This window comes from Coregonus clupeaformis, chromosome 5 (genome assembly GCF_020615455.1).
Source record: "Coregonus clupeaformis isolate EN_2021a chromosome 5, ASM2061545v1, whole genome shotgun sequence".
NCBI lineage: Eukaryota > Metazoa > Chordata > Actinopteri > Salmoniformes > Salmonidae > Coregonus > Coregonus clupeaformis.
The window spans coordinates 45,437,093-45,453,639 of record NC_059196.1 but is presented as its reverse complement, the minus strand read 5'-3'; the positions used below and the strand labels follow the sequence as shown (position 1 = coordinate 45,453,639).

The 16,547-nt window shown below is 44.1% G+C and overlaps 1 protein-coding gene across 3 annotated transcripts in view; it reads right to left on the bottom strand.

The window, feature by feature from the left end:
• Positions 1-16,547, bottom strand: part of robo1 (roundabout, axon guidance receptor, homolog 1 (Drosophila)) — a 400,382-nt gene that overhangs the window by 30,347 nt on the left and 353,488 nt on the right. For all 3 annotated transcript variants that reach the window (XM_041876909.2, XM_045214635.1, XM_045214636.1), the window contains 2 exons: positions 10,516-10,687; positions 6,477-6,680 (listed from right to left, as the gene is read on the bottom strand). In XM_041876909.2, the coding sequence (XP_041732843.2) occupies positions 6,477-6,680; positions 10,516-10,687 (376 nt within the window). The remainder of the gene's footprint in view (positions 1-6,476; positions 6,681-10,515; positions 10,688-16,547) is intronic.

Below are 16,547 nucleotides of genomic sequence, written 5' to 3'. Positions count from 1 at the left end.
TTCACTCCTTCTCTGTCTCCTCCTGTTTCTATTCTGTCTAAATAAAGCAATGAAAAAATGGTGGAATTCACAAAATGTATTCTCCCTTATCATCAACCAATACTTAGGCTATTCAACATGGCCTACACACAATACTCCATAATGTCAAAGTGGAATTACAGTGGGGAGAACAAGTATTTGATACACTGCCGATTTTGCAGGTTTTGCTACTTACAAAGCATTTGTCATTTTTATCATTTGTATTGTCATTTTTATCATAGGCACACTTCAACTGTGAGAGACGGAATCTAAAACAAAAATCCAGAAAATCACATTGTATGGTTTTTAAGTTATTAATTTGCATTTTATTGCATGACATACGTATTTGATCACCTACCAACCAGTAAGAATTCCGGCTCTCACAGACCTGTTAGTTTTTCTTTAAGAAGCCCTCCTGTTCTCCACTCATTACCTGTATTAACTGCACCTGTTTGAACTCGTTACCTGTATAAAAGACACCTGTCCACACACTCAATCAAACAGACTCCAACCTCTCCACACTGGCCAAGACCAGAGAGCTGTGTAAGGACATCAGGGATAAAATTGTAGACCTGCACAAGGCTGGGATGGGCTACAGGACAATAGGCAAGCAGCTTGGTGAGAAGGCAACAACTGTTGGTGCAATTATTAGAAAATGGAAGAAGTTCAAGATGACGGTCAATCACCCTCGGTCTGGGGCTCAATGCAAGATCTCACCTCGTGGGGCATCAATGATCATGAGGAAGGTGAGGGATCAGCCCAGAACTACATGGCAGGACCTGGTCAATGACCTGAAGAGAGCTGGGACCACAGTCTCAAAGAAAACCATTAGTAACACACTACGCCGTCATGGATTAAAGTCCTGCAGCGCACGCAAGGTCCCCCTGCTCAAGCCAGCGCATGTCCAGGCCTGTCTGAAGTTTGCCAATGACCATCTGGATGATCCAGAGGAGGAATGGGAGAAGGTCATGTGGTCTGATGAGACAAAAATAGAGCTTTTTGGTCTAAAATCCACTCGCCGTGTTTGGAGGAAGAAGAAGGATGAGTACAACCCCAAGAACACCATCCCAACCGTGAAGCATGGAGGTGGAAACATCATTCTTTGGGGATGCTTTTCTGCAAAGGGGACAGGACGACTGCACCGTATTGAGGGGAGGATGGATGGGGCCATGTATCGCAAGATCTTAGCATTGAAGATGGGTCGTGGCTGGGTCTTCCAGCATGACAACGACCCGAAACACACAGCCAGGGCGTGTGTTGCCTAGCCAGTCTCCAGACCTGAACCCAATAGAAAATCTTTGGAGGGAGCTGAAACTCCATATTTACCAGCGACAGCCCCGAAACCTGAAGGATCTGGAGAAGGTCTGTATGGAGGAGTGGGCCAAAATCCCTGCTGCAGTGTGTGCAAACCTGGTCAAGACCTACAGGAAACGTATGATCTCTGTAATTGCAAACAAAGGTTTCTGTACCAAATATTAAGTTCTGCTTTTCTGATGTATCAAATACTTATGTCATGCAATAAAATGCAAATTAATTACTTAAAAATCATACAATGTGATTTTCTGGATTTTTGGAAAACCTGCAAAATCGGCAGTGTATCAAATACTTGTTCTCCCCACTGTATGTTTTTAGACATTTTAACAAATGAATTTAAAATGTAAAACTGAAATGTCTTGAGTCAATAAGTACTGGAGAATGGATCAACAACATTGTAGTTACTCCACAATACTTACCTAACTGACAGAGTGAAAAGAAGGAAGCCTGTACAGAATAAAAATATTCAAAAACATGCATCCTGTTTGCAACAAGGCACTATAGTAATACAGCAAAATGTATGGCGAATAAATTATTTTTTTGTCCTGAATACAAAGTGTTATGTTTGCGGTAAATCCAATGCAATACATTAATGAGTACAACTCTCCACATATTTCTAAGCAAAGTGGTGGCTGCATCATGTTATGGGTAGGCTTGTAATCATTAAGGGCTGGGGAGTTTTTCAGGAAATAAATAAATAAACAGAATGGAGCTAAGCACAGGCAAAATCCAAGAGGAAAACCTGGTTCAGTCTGCTTTCCACCCGACACTGGGGGATAAATACACCTTTCAACAGGACAATAACCTAAACCACAAGGCCAAATATACACTGGAGTTGCTTACCAAGAAGACAGTGAATGTTCCTGAGTGGCCGAGTTACAGTTTTGATTTAAATCTACTTGAAAATCTATGGCAAGAACAGGAAATGGTTGTCTAGCAATGATCAACAACCAATTTGACAGAGCTAGAAGAATTTTGAAAATAATAATGGGCAAATATTGCACAATCCAGTTGTGGAAAGCTCATAGAAACTTTCCCAGAAAGACAGCTGTAATCGCTGCCAAAGGTGCTTCTACAAAGTATTGATTCAGGGCTGTGAATACTTAAGTAAATTAGATATTTCTGTATTTCATTTTCAATAAAATTGCAAAAATGTCAAAAAATATGTTTTCACTTTGTCATTATGGGGTATTGTGTGTAGATGGGTGAGACATGTTTTATCTATTTAGAATTCAGGATGTAAGACAACAAAATGTGGAATAAGTCAAGGGGTGTGAATACTTTCTGAAGGCACATTAGCTATAACTGAGGCACAGCTGTCCTCACTTCTTCATCTCCTTTTATTTATGTATACACAACCTTTCAAATGTTCCTTTAATGCCACAATTATCTCCTCTTGTGTGGATTCCTGCTCTGCTCCTCTTGAAGCTCAGAGAAGCCGAATAAATTGGTCCATTTGGAAGGTTTTATCTGTCTGCGGTTCGGCTTTGAAGAGGAGAGAGATCGACACTTGGCATGCGAGGTGCGAGGTGAGAAATATTAGCGAGATTGAAATAAATAAATCAAATTACCACAATGACATGAGACTGTCAGAGACAGCTTATTCACTGGTTGGATGAGACATCCTGGCGGTTGTACTTACAGTGGAGAAAAAAAGTATTTAGTCAGCCACCAATTGTGCAAGTTCTCCCACTTAAAAAGATGAGAGAGGCCTGTAATTTTCATCATAGGTACACGTCAACTATGACAGACAAAATGAGAAAAAAAAAATCCAGAAAATCACATTGTAGGATTTTTTATGAATTTATTTGCAAATTATGGTGGAAAATAAGTATTTGGTCAATAACAAAAGTTTATCAATACTTTGTTATATACTCTTTGTTGGCAATGACACAGGTCAAACGTTTTCTGTAAGTCTTCACAAGGTTTTCACACACTGTTGCTGGTATTTTGGCCCATTCCTCCATGCAGATCTCCTCTAGAGCAGTGATGTTTTGGGGCTGTCGCTGGGCAACACGGACTTTCAACTCCCCTCCAAAGATTTTCTATGGGGTTGAGATCTGGAGACTGGCTAGGCCACTCCAGGACCTTGAAATGCTTCTTACGAAGCCACTCCTTCGTTGCCCGGGCGGTGTGTTTGGGATCATTGTCATGCTGAAAGACCCAGCCACGTTTCATCATCAATGCCCTTGCTGATGGAAGGAGGTTTTCACTCAAAATCTCACGATACATGGCCCCATTCATTCTTTCCTTTACACGGATCAGTCGTCCTGGTCCCTTTGCAGAAAAACAGCCCCAAAGCATGATGTTTCCACCCCCATGCTTCACAGTAGGTATGGTGTTCTTTGGATGCAACTCAGCATTCTTTGTCCTCCGAACACGACGAGTTGAGTTTTTACCAAAAAGTTATATTTTGGTTTCATCTGACCATATGTCATTCTCCCAATCCTCTTCTGGATCATCCAAATGCACTCTAGCAAACTTCAGACGGGCCTGGACATGTACTGGCTTAAGCAGGGGGACATGTCTGGCACTGCAGGATTTGAGTCCCTGGCGGCGTAGTGTGTTACTGATGGTAGGCTTTATTACTTTTGAGTGTGACTGTTTGAGGTTGTGGACAGGTGTCTTTTATACTGATAACAAGTTCAAACAGGTGCCATTAATACAGGTAACGAGTGGAGGACGGAGGAGCCTCTTAAAGAAGAAGTTACAGGTTTGTGAGAGCCAGAAATCTTGCTTGTTTGTAGGTGACCAAATACTTACTTTCCACCATAATTTGCAAATAAATTCATTAAAAATCCTACAATGTGATTTTCTGGATATTCTTTTCTCAATTTGTCTGTCATAGTTGACTATGATGAAAATTACAGGCCTCTCTCATCTTTTTAAGTGGGAGAACTTGCACAATTGGTGGCTGACTAAATACTTTTTTCCCCCACTGTATGTCACACAGACCCACACACACACACGCACTAACAAACACAGGCACACACACACACACAAAGACGCACGCACACAAAGACGCACGCGCGCACACACACACACACTCCTCTATCTCCTCTTACAACTCCAATTCAACACACTTCACCCTGAGTGCAGCTTGTTGCTTCATGTGGTTATACTCTTCTTCTTCTCAAAACATTATTGGTCACCAGTTCCAACAAAGACCATGGCCTCTTCTTGTTTTAGAGAGCAGAAAGAGGAGTTTGAGAGAGAGAGAGAGAGAGAGAGAGAGAGAGAGAGAGAGAGAGAGAGAGAGAGAGAGAGAGAGAGAGAGAGAGAGAGAGAGAGAGAGAGAGAGAGACATATTTGCCTACTGTGCCCACATGAGCTCTGAGAGTTAGAGTTAATGTGAGGAAACACTGACGCACTGCTTGGCTCCTCTGGAAGAAAAGGAAGGGGTCCTTAATGGTACAATGATTTCTTTACTATTATTCTACAATGTATAAAATAGTAAAAATAAAGAAAAACCCTTGAAACTTTTGACCGGTAGCATATATTAAATATATGTACTACACTGTTGGAATGTTGCAGTCAGAATGACTGCTGATTGGCTCAAACTGGGGTCCCTCGAGGCTCTGCTTTTCTAGTGTTAAAAGCCTTGTATGTGGGCATAGTATGTGGGCATTGCTTTATTTTGAACATACCACACAACCCTTTTCCATGAAGATCACAACCCTGTGACCTCAGCATCAGTCTCACCATAGTAACACAGAGTAGAACTTAAATTACACTAGCACACGACGTAGTCAACATCCAACATATACACAGAGACCTTAGTCCTTATGCAAATCAAGGCCTCTGCTGTAAATTCTAAGTCTATAGAGATACCAAACTCTGTTATGTTCACTATAAACCCACATGCATGTTCAACCATGATAGAGCTCTAAGGTATATACCACCATGGCTAGAAACAAAGGCTTTTCCAAAGCAAGGACATGTTTTCTAGGTTAATCCAGGTTTCTCTCTGTTTTCCATGACTCACAATAGGCAGTATGGTGGATCCAGACCTAAGCCAGTATATTGTTTGTGTCTCCAGGTTGAATGGTGTCCCTCTCCTGACCCTGGCACTCAGCAGTGTACCAGAGCTCAGCAGAAGGAGGTAGGGGTATGGGGAGGGTTTTGGAAGGGGAGGGGGGTTGAGGGCAGGGCAGGAAGCTGCTGCAATGCCTGCAGCCGCATATTAAACCAGGCAGCAGAGGAAAGAGAGCTCCACAGAAAGCCTAATAGCACTCCTTTATACTCCGTAAACTATTGTGGGCAGAGGTTTGGCATGTACGGATCAAGTCAGGTAAACCCCCTGCAGGTTAGGTAGGCCATGTCCACTACTAGAGAGCACATAGCATCTGATACTGAGTACTAAACTCATGGATAGAGAGTGAAAAATGGTATGGTAAGGAATCTCTTGCAACAGTATGACACAATGTTTCAAACTCTCATTTACATCATAGGCTTTCACTCAAAACTATTCCAAAAGTATAATTCAAACTTGAGAAATGTTAGTTTCTCCTTGATTCATGTTCATCATAGCAAGTTGTTCTGTCTTTCCAGACACATTCCGATGGGAACTGTTAACAGAAACTGGTGGGACCGGAAGATGCACTTCAATAAAATAACTACACACACAAAAACGCCCTTGCAGGATCAGAGAGAGTGAAATATAAAAAGACATCTCTGCAGGAGACAGCTACATTTTTCAGCTGCAGATGTTCAAGGGCTTTTAACTTTCTCAAAGTACCAGGGACCATTTTCAGACGGTAGACCTCACCTCAAGTCAAACGATACAGCATGATGCAAGACTTTCATGTGAGAGGAGGGATTACTGAGGGGATGGAGGGATTCCTGAGGGGATGGAGGGATTGCTGAGGGGATGTGATACAGTAACTGGAGTTTCTAAGGATAAGTGAATTCAAACTGAGAGCGGCTTAATTGAGAGCTCATATGAGAGTCCATACAGGGATGGAGTAGGAGTAGGAGACACACAATGACCCTTAACCACTGATACAATATCAGCTATTCTTCATCCTATTAACTGTTACATTTAGGGTTGGGAATAGAGTAACCTGATCCTAGATCAGTGCTTGAGGATGCTTTGAGCTAGTGATTCCAGTGTGCTGACATTAAGTGAGGCTTGTTGTACTGACCCTTGCGGATGCCTGCGTAGTTAGTGCTGAGGCCACTCCTCTTCTTGCGCTGTCGGTACAGCCAGATACTGAACACCATGAGAATGATCCAACAGGCTGCTCCTATCCCCGCTATGAAGGCCGGCTGCTTCACCACGTCACTGATCTGCTGGGACAGAGTGTTCTCTGGGTCCACCACACCCTCCGTCACATGCCCTGATGAGTCTAGAGGGGGGAGAGAGGAGAGGGGGAGAGAGGATAGGATCGGAGAGGGGTGAAAGAGGGGTTGAGGGAAGGAGGTAAAAGAGGGGGCAAGAATAGGAAAGGGTTAGAGCAAACAGAGGGGGGGAGAGAAGGGGGAGGAGAGGGGTACAGGGTGAGGAGATGAGAGGAGAGGAGAGGAGAGGAGAGGAGAGGAGAGGAGAGGAGAGGAGAGGAGAGGAGAGGAGAGGAGAGGAGAGGAGAGGAGAGGAGAGGAGAGGAGAGGGAGAGGAGAGGAGAGGAGAGGAGAGGAGAGGAGAGGAGAGGAGAGGAGTACAGGGTGAGGAGATGAGAGGAGAGGGGTACAGGGTGAGATGAGTAGAGACGGGCACAGGGTGAGGAGATGAGAGGAGACGGGTACAGGGTGAGGAGATGAGAAGAGAGGGGTGAGAAGGTGAGGGGGTGATGGAAGAGGAAAGGGAGAGTGATAGAATGGGGAGATAAAGTGAGAGAGGGGACAGTAAGAGATGGTGAAGACGTAAAGAAGGGATTAGGAGTAATGAAAGGAGACGGTCAGGAATGTCAGAGGGCCAGAGCAGGTCGAGTGTCAGAGGAGGTGGAAAGTACACAGGAAAGAGAAAGGGAGGAGAAAGTAGGGGAGGACATGGGAAGTAGTAAAGAGGAGAGAGAGAGAGAGAGAGAGAGAGAGAGAGAGAGAGAGAGAGAGAGAGAGAGAGAGAGAGAGAGAGAGAGAGAGAGAGAGAGAGAGAGAGAGAGAGAGAGAGAGAGAGAAGAAAGGGCATGTTATTCTAAAACATAAAACTTCAAACCGAGTGGAAAAGCCTGAAACGGGGAATGACTTTGAAGGAGGGGGTAGAAAAAGCTAAATGATGTCAGGTAAGGGCATAAATATGAACATACTCTTTTCTTCTGACACACAAAAGACTTCTTTCATCTTTGCAGGTGAGTGTAAGTCTGGGCCTGGGCAGTGGAGCTGTAGAGATGGAGCGCTCTCTCTCCATTATAAAAGGCTTTCAGAACTGATCCCAGTCAACAATGGCAGGTGAACAGACAAAAGGTTTTAACCCAGGAGATTTAAACATAATCTATTTGTATCAGAGTTGAACCAGGAAGCACACTACAGGAATGTTCCACACATCCAGGACGACATAAATAAGTATAATCACATACTGAGCAACATTCTATTAGTTATTACTATACCAAATGAGATCACAATAGTACTAATAAAAACATAGTACAACTCATTAGCACACTGTAGCACTTTAATGTGTAACTTGGGTATGTATTTCTGTTAGCTGTTGCTACTGTTCTACTCCTCAAAATGAACTGTCACAACTAGCGATCACACAACAAAGGCCTGTTTTCTTCATCTGTCTAGTCTCTCTGTGTTTCTCTCCCATGCCTCACATGAAAGAGCGCTCAGTTGTCCCCCCTAAGAAATGTCTTCATGTTCAACTGCCTTTCTAACTTTCTTAATCTCCTTTTTTCCTCTCTCTTGTTTCATGTTGCAACCACTTTTATATTTACAGACTCACTCAGCAAGAGGCAAACAGGTCTCCCAAAGTTCCAGTGTTGCTACCCCTACCCATATCTCTCTCTCTCTCTCTCTCTCTTCTCTCCTCCACCACTACTATGTGTATTTCATGCCTGTTTCTGTGAGGAGGGAAGCAGAGTACCAATGTGACTAAACAGTCCTCAGGGACTTTACAGGTATCTGGGCTGCTATGCCATGACGCAAACAAGCCCATAGTGTGACAAATGCATTAGGGTGAAGCGTTGGTCCCGCAGGGGCGTTTTTCCACTCCAGCGTTGGAACATGGCAACAGGCGCCACTGGAAGCCCTCAAGTGAGAGAAATTGTATCAGTCACAGCTTCCTGCTTCTCCATGCCCATCCCAGGCCACTTTATCACACACAGACACACAGCTGTCCCTCTGTCAAGCACCCAGCACCGCTGTTTCATGTTGTTATCATTCATTCCCTCTTTACCGTGAGCAGATTTGTGGCAGCTCAGATCTGGGGAGTATTCTAACAGAGTATCTTAAATAGCCTGGGCTATAAGATTGAAGACTGAATTAGATTCATCCCAGGTAGCTATAATGCATCCTGAGTAAGGACGTAAAGGCATGACTGACTGACGTGCCAGGTATCAGCAGTACTGTACTGTACATAGTGTACACGTGCACTGTAGCTGGTCTTGACACTCCACATGACATATGGAGAGAGAGGGGATTTGTCAGAAAAATAACTTGCTACATTGGATCTCCAATATTGTGATCTTGACAGGTAAGTTACTAAAGGGTTAATAAAAACATGCCATCTCAAAACACACATTTGTGCTAGAGTTCATGGTTTATTGCTCTTGTTAAGCACTAGAACATTGCCTCCTTGACTGGAGAACAGAATGGAGCAGAGCAGAGCAGAGCAGGGCAGAACAGAGCAGAGCAGAAAGGGCAGAACAGAGCAGAACATAACAGAGCAGGGCAGAACAGAGCAGAACAGAGCAGGGCAGAGCAAAGCAGACAAAGCAGAGCAGGGCAGAACAGAACAGAACAGGGCAGAGCAGGGCAGAGCAGGGCAGAGCAGAACAGAGCAGAACAGAGCAGGGCAGAGCAGAGCAGAACATAGCAGGGCAGGGCAGGGCAGGGCAGAACAGAACAGAACAGAGCAGGGCAGAGCAAAGCAGAGCAGAACAGAACAGAGCAGAACAGAGCAGGGCAGAACAGGGCAGAACAGAGCAGAGCAGAACAAAGCAGAACAGAGCAGAGCAGGGCAGAACAGAGCAGAACAGAGCAGGGCAGAGCAGGGCAGAACAGAGCAGAGCAGGATGGGGCAGAGCAGAGCAGAACAGAGCAGGGCAGAGCAGAGCAGAACAGAGAAGGGCAGAGCAGGGCAGAACAGAGCAGAGCAGGGTGGGGCAGAGCAGAGCATAACAGAGCAGAGCAGAGCAGAGCAGAGCAGAACAGAGCAGAGCAGAGCAGAGCAGAGCAGAGCAAAACAGAACAGAACAGAGCAGAACAGAGCAGGGCAGAGCAGAACAGAGCAGAGCAGGGCAGAACAGAGCAGAACAGAGCAGAACAGAGCAGGGCAGAGCAGAGCAGAATAGAACAGAGCAGGGCAGAGCAGGGCAGAACAGAGCAAGGTGGGGCAGAGCAGAACAGAACAGAGCAGAACAGAGCAGAACAGAGCAGAACAGAACAGAAAAGAACAGAGCAGAGCAGGGAGGGGTAGCCAAGCTACAGGCACTGCACTGCTGCCAAGCATGAATAACGTTTTATCACAATGTCAGTCAGGTGAAAACCATTGAGGCTGTACACTGACAGAGTGGTAAACACGGTATTAAGATAGATTAACATTATGAGGGTCACTGTCAGTCATGCTCATCAAGCATTGTGTATGAGGGCTGACGTGGCTATAATTGGTATGTTATTCATTTCAACTACACATCTAACCACTGTTATAGACCATGAACAGGAGAGAAGACAGGGGCACCAAGGAATTGAGTTCTTTGCAACATTGTAAAACGATGACATAATACTCCTTTAACATTAATATGACAACTGTAAACGTGGATTAATAAACCCTTCAGACTGAGATTAAAGGGAAGTCAGTACTACAAAATGTCCATTGACTATTTGCCAGCCATTGCGGTTAAAGAAGGTGGGGAAGTTATTAGGCAGTAAGCCTTGGAATCCATGCTGTATGGAGTTAACAAGTGAGGACACATAGTAGAAGGACATATCCCTCCACTTCCTCCTCTTCCACCCAAGGGAAAATAATGTTATTTGAACCTTCTGCTGGGTGCAGAGAAATGCAGGCCAGAGTTCTCCTCCACTCACCTATCTGGAAGAAGGTGACTTCAGACTTGACCCCTGGGCCTGCCCCAGTGCTGGCTGCGACCTCCACACTGTAACGGATCCCTGGAGCCAGGCTGGGGATCAGCAAGGAGAAGGTAGAGCCGTCCACCGTACGGTTGATATGGTACCTGCTCTCATTCCCCAAACACCAGATCTGACAGGACAGAGAGAGAGCGATGAGACATTATAACAGTGTCTGATGGTGGTGTCACATGTAAGGCAGGTTAGCTACTGCTGGTTGATGCTAATGTATAATTTCAGTCAGTATTAGCTGTGGTAGCCATAACATGATCCCCCTGTCTGAGTGAGTGTAACCTAACCCCATGAAAAGCAAAGTGTGGATCAGTAATCACCTCCATTACCCTATTGCAGCAGCAGCAGCTCAGGGCTGTCAGTCACTCACAGGGAGGAGAGAGGGCTCTCTCAGGCTAACTCAATCAAGGGTCACAAAGAGCTTCATACATTCACCTCAGCATGAGGCCTGCTAACCCCAAAATCCTGAACCTGGCTAACCCCAACATCCTGAACCTGGCTAACCCCAACATCCTGAACCTGGCTAACCCCAACATCCTGAACCTGGCTAACCCCAACATCCTGAACCTGGCTAATTCCAACATCCTGAACCTGGCTAACCCAAACATCCTGAACCTGGCCGCCTCTGCTTTCTTTACCCCCACCACCTCCCATACGTTAAAGGCCCTCACACACGGACCTGTTTGTGCGTGTGGTGGGGGGGAGGGGGTGGGGGGTGGTAGTGTTAGAAAGCCCCAGAAACCTGTGTGGCTGCTTGAGGAGTAGCGGTGGGAAGAAGTGCCACTAGGGACCAGACGCAGTAATGACCAAGGAACGCTCCCCGCACCGGATTTAACAACCATGAAATTACTCTAAACCCTATCGGCAGAAAACATTTACCTGGAAAATTAACAGTGGCTTAACTTTTAAACGGACTGTGCTGAGTCTCCCCCTCCAACACTAACCTACATTCCCTGTGACAAAAAAAACACACTTTCCAATTAAAGTGGCAGTACTCACACAGCATGTTAATGAGGAGTGTGCTGGCCAAAGAAAGGGGGCTACACAAAGAGAATACTTGTGAGTGAACACAGAGAGAACGGATTGGAGGAGAGGGCAGAGAGAGGAATGCTATGGCTGAACTACTAAATTAGGCTGACCTGGACCAAAGAGATGGAGTGGAGTAGCCCTTTCCTGCAGTCAATGACCAAAAGTGCCCTCTTCGGCCTCATGGGTGGAATGTTATTCATATTTTTCAGAATTTTATATTTTTTCTTTTTTTTTTAACAACAAAAATATGGTGTTTTCTATGTCAACCAGTTTTGTTATCTTTCAGTCTTCCATGATGTACAGTGGGGAAAAGTCAGCCACCAATTGTGCAAGTTCTCCCACTTAAAAAGATGAGAGAGGCCTGTAATTTTAATCATAGGTACACGTCAACTATGACAGACAAAATGAGAAAAAATCTCAGAAAATCACATTGTAGGATTTTTTAATGAATTTATTTGCAAATTATGGTGGAAAATAAGTATTTGGTCAATAACAAAAGTTTCTCAATACTTTGTTATATACCCTTTGTTGGCAATGACACAGGTCAAACGTTTTCTGTAAGTCTTCAAAAGGTTTTCACACACTGTTGCTGGTATTTTGGCACATTCCTCCATGCAGATCTCCTCTAGAGCAGTGATGTTTTGGGGCTGTCGCTGGGCAACATGGACTTTCAACTCCCTCCAAAGATTTTCTATGGGGTTGAGATCTGGAGACTGGCTAGGCCACTCCAGGACCTTGAAATGCTTCTTACGAAGCCACTCCTTCGTTGCCCGGGGCGGTGTGTTTGGGATCATTGTCATGCTGAAAGACCCAGCCACGTTTCATCATCAATGCCCTTGCTGATGGAAGGAGGTTTTCACTCAAAATCTCACGATACATGGCCCCATTCATTCTTTCCTTTACACGGATCAGTCGTCCTGGTCCCTTTGCAGAAAAACAGCCCCAAAGCATGATGTTTCCACCCCCATGCTTCACAGTAGGTATGGTGTTCTTTGGATGCAACTCAGCATTCTTAGTCCTCCAAACACGACGAGTAGATTTTTTACCCAAAAGTTATATTTTGGTTTCATCTGACCATATGACATTCTCCCAATCCTCTTCTGGATCATCCAAATGCACTCTAGCAAACTTCAGACGGGCCTGGACATGTACTGGCTTAAGCAGGGGGACACGTCTGGCACTGCAGGATTTGAGTCCCTGGCGGCGTAGTGTGTTACTGATGGTAGGCTTTGTTACTTTGGTCCCAGCTCTCTGCAGGTCATTCACTAGGTCCCCCCGTGTGGTTCTGGGATTTTTGCTCACCGTTCTTGTGATCATTTTGACCCCACGGGGTGAGATCTTGCGTGGAGCCCCAGATCGAGGGAGATTATCAGTGGTCTTGTATGTCTTCCATTTCCTAATAATTGCTCCCACAGTTGATTTCTTCAAACCAAGCTGCTTACCTATTGCAGATTCAGTCTTCCCAGCCTGGTGCAGGTCTACAATTTTGTTTCTGGTGTCCTTTGACAGCTCTTTGGTCTTGGCCATAGTGGAGTTTGGAGTGTGACTGTTTGAGGTTGTGGACAGGTGTCTTTTATATTGATAACAAGTTCAAACAGGTGCCATTAATACAGGTAACGAGTGGAGGACAGAGGAGCCTCTTAAAGAAGAAGTTACAGGTCTGTGAGACCCAGAAATCTTGCTTGTTTGTAGGTGACCAAATACTTATTTTCCACCATAATTTGAAAATAAATTCATTAAAAATCCTACAAATGTGATTTTCTGGATTTTTTTCTCAATTTGTCTGTCATAGTTGACGTGTACCTATGATGAAAATTACAGGCCTCTCTCATCTTTTTAAGTGGGAGAACTTGCGAATATTGGTGGCTGACTAAATACTTTTCCCCCCCACTGTATATAATGTGTAATATTGGGATAGTACAGGTGTATACTTTTGTTTCAAAGTAGATTTGTTTAAGACTACCAAGAATCACTCTGTAGGACCCTGATTTAGCCCACTACAGTGAAAGATTAAACCCACTCACAAGCTTTGCTCTAGATTGTAGATTGTAGAATGATATTTATCTAGATTTTAAGCCTGCAGTCCTCTCATAATTTGCTTTATTAATCAGCAGGATGCATATACAATGTATTGCACAATGTATGGCTATAATGTATGCCTATAATGTATGCCTATAATGTATGGATACAATGTATGGCTATAATGTATGGCTATAATGTGTGCCTATAATGTATGGATACAATGTATGGCTATTACTTATATCTATAATATATGGATGTAATGTATGTGTTACGGATATACAGTGGGGAGAACAAGTATTTGATACACTGCCGATTTTGCAGGTTTTCCTACTTACAAAGCATGTAGAGGTCTGTAATTTTATCATAGGTACACTTCAACTGTGAGAGACGGAATCTAAAACAAAAATCCAGAAAATAACATAGTATGATTTTTAAGAAATTAATTTGCATTTTATTGCATGACATAAGTATTTGATCACCTACCAACCAGTAAGAATTCCGGCTCTCACAGACCTGTTAGTTTTTCTTTAAGAAGCCCTCCTGTTCTCCACTCATTACCTGTATTAACTGCTCCTGTTTGAACTTGTTACCTGTATAAAAGACACCTGTCCACACACTCAATCAAACAGACTCCAACCTCTCCACAATGGCCAAGACCAGAGAGCTGTGTAAGGACATCAGGGATAAAATTGTAGACCTGCACAAGGCTGGGATGGGCTACGGGACAATAGGCAAGCAGCTTGGTGAGAAGGCAACAACTGTTGGCGCAATTAATAGTAAATGGAAGAAGTTCAAGATGACGGTCAATCACCCTCGGTCTGGGGCTCCATGCAAGATCTCAACTCGTGGGGCATCAATGATCAGGAGGAAGGTGAGGGATCAGCCCAGAACTACACGGCAGGACCTGGTCAATGACCTGAAGAGAGCTGGGACCACAGTCTCAAAAAAAAACATTAGTAACACACTACGCCGTCATAGATTAAAATCCTGCAGCGCACTCAAGGTCCCCCTGCTCAAGCCAGCGCATGTCCAGGCCCGTCTGAAGTTTGCCAATGACCATCTGGATGATCCAGAGGAGGAATGGGAGAAGGTCATGTGGTCTGATGAACAAAAATAGAGCTTTTTGGTCTAAACTCCACTCACCGTGTTTGGAGGAAGAAGAAGGATGAGTACAACCCCAAGAACACCATCCCAACCGTGAAGCATGGAGGTGGAAACATCATTCTTTGGGGATGCTTTTCTGCAAAGAGGACAGGACGACTGCACCGTATTGAGGGGAGGATGGATGGGGCCATGTATCGCGAGATCTTGGCCAACAACCTCTTTCCCTCAGTAAGAGCATTGAAGATGGGTCGTAGCTGGGTCTTCCAGCATGACAATGACCCGAAACACACAGCCAGGGCAACTAAGGAGTGGCTCCGTAAGAAGCATCTCAAGGTCCTGGAGTGGCCTAGCCAATCTCCAGACCTGAACCCAATTGAAAATCTTTGGAGGGAGCTGAAAGTCCGTATTGCCCAGCGACAGCCCCGAAACCTGAAGGATCTGGAGAAGGTCTGTATGGAGGAGTGGGCGAAAATCCCTGCTGCAGTGTGTACAAACCTGGTCAAGACCTACAGGAAACGTATGACCTCTGTAATTGCAAACAAAGGTTTCTGTACCAAATATTAAGTTCTGCTTTTCTGATGTATCAAATACTTATGTCATGCAATAAAATGCAAATTAATTACTTAAAAATCATACAATGTGATTTTCTGGATTTTTGTTTTAGATTCCATCTCCCACAGTTGAAGTGTACCTATGATAAAAATTATAGACCTCTACATGCTTTGTAAGTAGGAAAACCTGCAAAATCGGCAGTGTATCAAATACTTGTTCTCCCCACTGTAGGTATCCTGTATGTGTATTTGTTTTTCCTCTTCTTCAGCCCTAATCACAGGTGTCCCTTGTTTTCCTGATTGGTGGTCGTTGGGGTGTCCCACCTGTCCGACATCCGTTCGTCTGCTGATTGCTGAGGTGGACCAATCAGTGGACATTCCTCCATATTGCACCACCTGTTTCTGGTTTTACATTACCATATAAAATCCCCTGGTTGTGTTTTCTGACAGAGACTCTTTTTCTTTGTGAGTATGGATACTGTGGTGTCTTGTTTTTGTGTACTCACTCGTTTGCTGTCTAGTCCATATTGGACCTATGTTGTTTGTTTGTGCCTGGGAAAAGGGGGGTTTAGCAAGTCGCCCTTGGGCATACACTACCCGTAGGAAAACCTTGTCTAGACCTGAGCGGACCACCCACTGTATTTTTGTATGGTTAGCAGTAAGCTTAGCGGTTCTTGAGGCAGGCAAGATCAGTTTAGTTTTTTTTTAACTTTATTGTTTAATTCCTTGGGTCCAGCTCAGCCCCTTTTCCACAAACTGTTTACTGTGTGTTTATAATAAACATTTTGTGTTTGACGGTAGCATATGGTTGTTGATGTATTTTGTTCTCACTGTTCCTTGTCAATATTCTAATTCGCATGAGTTATGTTACGGGTCTCTTTTCCATCCACTCTAGACTTTTAAAGTCACGGGGTTCGTAACAGTATGGCTATAATGTATGGCTATAATTTATGCCTATAATGTATGGATGTAATGTATGGGTATAATGTATGGCTATCATATATGGATACAATATTTGGATATAATGTATGTTTATAATGTAAGGCTGTAATGTATGGCTAAAATGTATGGCTGGTATAATGTGTGACTATAATGTGTGACTATAATGTGTGACTATAATGTGTGGCTATAATATGTGGCTATAATGTATGGCTATAATGTATGGCTATAATGTGTGGCTATAATGTATGGCTATAATGTATGGCTGTATAGATAAAACATCAGGTAGTCTAGACCTTGGGTAGACTACTACTGAATAATCCACGAAGGCCCTCA